We start from the raw sequence: 3,775 nt of genomic DNA, 5'->3' as shown, positions 1-3,775 counted from the left end.
TGGCATTTAACTCCTTATTTTATTTTATTCTTATATAAAAATGATATTATTCGATCCTAAGAGAGTCACTTGTATCCAACGCGGTCTATGGCATCAAGATATCATTAATAATAAACCCAAAACAACTTTGATTTGTCTACCTTCTTGCCTCCAACCAAACACGAATTCAGATCTTCACATTTGTTGAAAGTCCAATCTTTTCTCTTTTAAAAGACAATTAGTTCGCATAATTTATATTACACCAATATAATGCATGTCTATTTTACACTACTATAACGTGTGTGGTTGCTCTAAGTTTTTACGATTTTTTATTATGATTTAACAGTTTCGTCGTAACACACGATCAAAAAAACTAGTAAAAGGAGTCCTTTTAAAAATTCTTGATGGCTAAGGGAAACCCAAAGCCAAAAAACTAGTAAAAGGAGTCCCTTTAGAAATTCTTGATGGCTAAGGGAAACCCAAAGCCAAGGACGGGGTTTGAAAATAGTTTTCAACCAACAATTGGCACACCTCTATTATTACCTCATTAGTTACATCATTGCCCAAGCGCAAAGATAATTTTTAACCCAAACCGTCCCCTATTTTTATAACCCCCATCCTCCTTCCGCTTATATCCTCCCACATCGGTGGATCATTAACAAACTCAAAATTCTTTCACAGCTATTCAGGCTTCTTTTGATTGCTCTGTTTCACTTGTTTTAATTGAGATGAAGTTGTCAAAAGTCAAAACAAACTTGCCATTAAAAGTCAAAACTATTTTGTCAATCCAATATATTTTATTATTTTCAATCAAATTATTTTAAGCAAATGGCAGCTGGATTTTTAAACTGATAGGAACAAATTTCTGACTCAAGAATATATTAAATTTCTTAGGTGAAAATTGTTAACAAAAGGACATCCAATACTTCATTCAAGCCCAATAACTACACATGATAAATGAATATAAAATAATTTGAATACGTAACAAAAATATAAAAACAACCCTATACAAATATAAGACAATATAATTTACACAGAAGAAGAAGAAGAAGAAATCCCTTTTCTAACCTCCCCAAATGTTGGATGTGAATTAAATGATGATGAATTTAATATTTTAGCATATTTTGACCATAAATCTTGAGATTTCATCCTCTCTAACAAGTAAACATCCATATCTTCCTCACCCCCTTGACTTTGACTTTGACTTTCATCCTTGTTCTTTCCTTCTAATGCCTTAACAACTAGTCTCATTGTTGGCCTCATTTTTGCATCCGGGTGCGCGCACAATAGTCCCAAACGTAGCACCATTTCGACCTCTTCACGGTCAAACGCACCCTTAGCCGTTAGCCTCTCGTCTACGGCGTTAACAAGTTCATCTTTTTGCATCAACTCGGATATCCAATTGATCAAAGGGATGTTTCCCGCCTTTATTGGCCGTTTACCACATATAACTTCAAGCATTAAAATCCCGAAACTGAAAACATCTGTTTGTGTTGAGGCTCGTCCTGTTTTAATCACCTCGGGTGCCAGGTACCCTACAGTACCCACCACCCGAGTAGTGGTAGCCACGTGACCATGTTGGTGCATACGGGCTAAACCGAAATCACCCAACTTTGCATTCATATCTTTGTCAAGTAACACATTGCTTGACTTGATATCTCTATGTAAAACCTTCGCTTCCCACCCTTCATGCAAATAGGCAATCCCATTCGCAACGTCTTTCAAGATCCTCATTCTATTGTCGAAGTTCAAGATTTTGGTATCGTCTTTACATTCAAACAACGCTTTGTCCAAACTCCCGTTTTCCATATAATCATAAACTAAGATCAAACTACCCTTTTCTTTCTTGCACCATCCTCTTAACCCAACTAAGTTTTTATGTCTCAATCTTCCTAGACTCGAAACCTCCGCTAAGAACTCTCGAACACCGTCATAGTTGTCGTGATTGATACGCTTTACGGCAATCTCCGCGCCTCCTAAAACCCCTTTATAAACCTTCCCATTACCACCAATTCCAATCACATTTTCATCACTAAAACTATTAGTCGCGTAATCAATATCTCGAAAAGCAATCCTATGAGGCCAATACTCCAACTCCCAATCCTCTAAATCGTCTTCCGTCTTCGTTACCTTCCTCTTTCTCTTGATCAATACACAACTAATGAACACACAAGCCACCAAAACAAACAAAACCCCTAATGTTAATCCAATTATAAACCCTTTCGACCGATAAAACCGTTCACCACGAAGCACAAACGACGGCAATCCCTCCGTAACCAACCCATCACTCAACGAGAAATTGTGATTGCTAAAACTCCACCCCAAAATCCTATGACTCTGCGTCAATGTCCCGGTCGAAGCAGTAAACCCGACATACATCTCATCTTCAAAAACACCCGAAAGATCTAACGGGACTTTCATCAAACACCTGGTGGGCTTCTTACCACCAACACGATCCAAACTCACATTAACCACAAACCCATCAAAATCAATCCAAACCTGGTAATTCCCACCATCATTCATCCTCAAAACCTTAAACCCTTCTTCATCCCCATAAACCCCAGCTTCAGAAGCATTAACAGAACTCAAACTATTCACATCAATCCCCACATGGTTATCATTAATATCCCCAAACTCTTCGTTTCTAAACACATCAAACTCAACTCCAAACACATGATTACTCGAATTCCCATCAACTGTACGGCTAAAAAGGCCAAGATTCTGAGCTGCGTTGGCGTTTTGGATCCCGGTAACAGGGGTGAACAGGAAGACGAAGCCGTGGCCCGGAAGAAGGTGTCTTGTGGGTGCCATTGAGAAGATGAAAGAGGTGGAGAATGGGATGAGGGTTGAGTTGTTTTTGGTGGGGATTTTGTGGGGGTAAAGGGCTCGACCGATTTGGACAGGGGTGGCGTTTGTTAAGGTGAGGATGTTGGATTGAATGGTGGCGTTGCCGTATAAGGAGATGGTGGTGGAGTTGAAGGAGTTGAGGAGGAAGTCTACGGCGGAAGACGGTTGTGGTCGGAGGAGAAGGAGGGTGGAGATGATGAAGATGACATGATTGGTGTTCATGGCAGATGGATTGAGTTGTAAATTGTAGTTGAAATGATTATTTTATACATAAAAATTAACTTAGCTGTTCGAAACCGAGTCAAATCGAGTTTTATCACAGCAGGGTTTTTAAATCTTGAACTGATAAAGCTCAAAGTTGGATGCATCCAACTCTGACCACTATATTACAAAGCCATTGAGTCAAAACAAAGCTTTTAACCACTAATAACTACGAAGAATCAAATAACATCCCGCGGAATATTAAGGAAGTTAATTCAAAAGAAAATTACTATCGTGTAATCTAAAAAAACTAAACCATAAAGAGAATTTACCTCTTAAAAGAACTTTTTAAGTAGATTCGTTGTAGCATCTTTAGTAAATAAAATTCTCATTTGAATTATGTTGACTTACCTTATAGTTTTGAAGTTTTTCAAATAATCAAAAAATAATAATTGTTGGATCAAAACTTGACTAAATCCAAGCTTGGTGTTATAAATGAAATGAGGTAGTTAGACTGCGGTCTGTGGGGCGTTGGTTGGGTGGGGGAAGCCCTTCAACGCCAACTGCTTCACTTCAGGTGATAGTTGGGCATGGTGTTGCCCCTTAGGCGTGGGTATTCAGCCTGGCGTGGGATGGAGGGGTAGAGTGACTTGGCTGGCTTTGGTTGGCTGGTTCAATATGGTCCTCTTTGGTTGGCTACTTTAATTAAAAAAAAAATATTCACATGGCTAGCCACGCCATACCACAC

At 38.9% G+C, this 3,775-nt stretch overlaps 1 protein-coding gene and 1 non-coding gene across 2 annotated transcripts; both read right to left on the bottom strand.

Moving 5' to 3' along the window:
* Positions 1 to 410: 410 nt before the first annotated feature.
* On the bottom strand, positions 411 to 556 carry LOC118489513. The gene has a single exon (XR_004887533.1). It is a non-coding gene; the product is annotated as a U4 spliceosomal RNA (small nuclear RNA).
* A 381-nt stretch (positions 557 to 937) lies between these two features.
* LOC110921386 (probable L-type lectin-domain containing receptor kinase VII.2) lies at positions 938 to 3,097 on the bottom strand. The gene has a single exon (XM_022165705.2). It carries the CDS (start codon positions 3,046 to 3,048, stop codon positions 1,009 to 1,011), a length of 2,040 nt encoding a protein of 679 aa, XP_022021397.1. The 5' UTR covers positions 3,049 to 3,097; the 3' UTR covers positions 938 to 1,008.
* Between the last annotated feature and the right edge of the window lie 678 nt (positions 3,098 to 3,775).

This window comes from Helianthus annuus, chromosome 17 (genome assembly GCF_002127325.2).
Source record: "Helianthus annuus cultivar XRQ/B chromosome 17, HanXRQr2.0-SUNRISE, whole genome shotgun sequence".
NCBI classification, from domain to species: domain Eukaryota; kingdom Viridiplantae; phylum Streptophyta; class Magnoliopsida; order Asterales; family Asteraceae; genus Helianthus; species Helianthus annuus.
The sequence above is the reverse complement of the archived record's forward strand: the minus strand, read 5'-3'. Positions and strand labels throughout refer to the sequence as shown.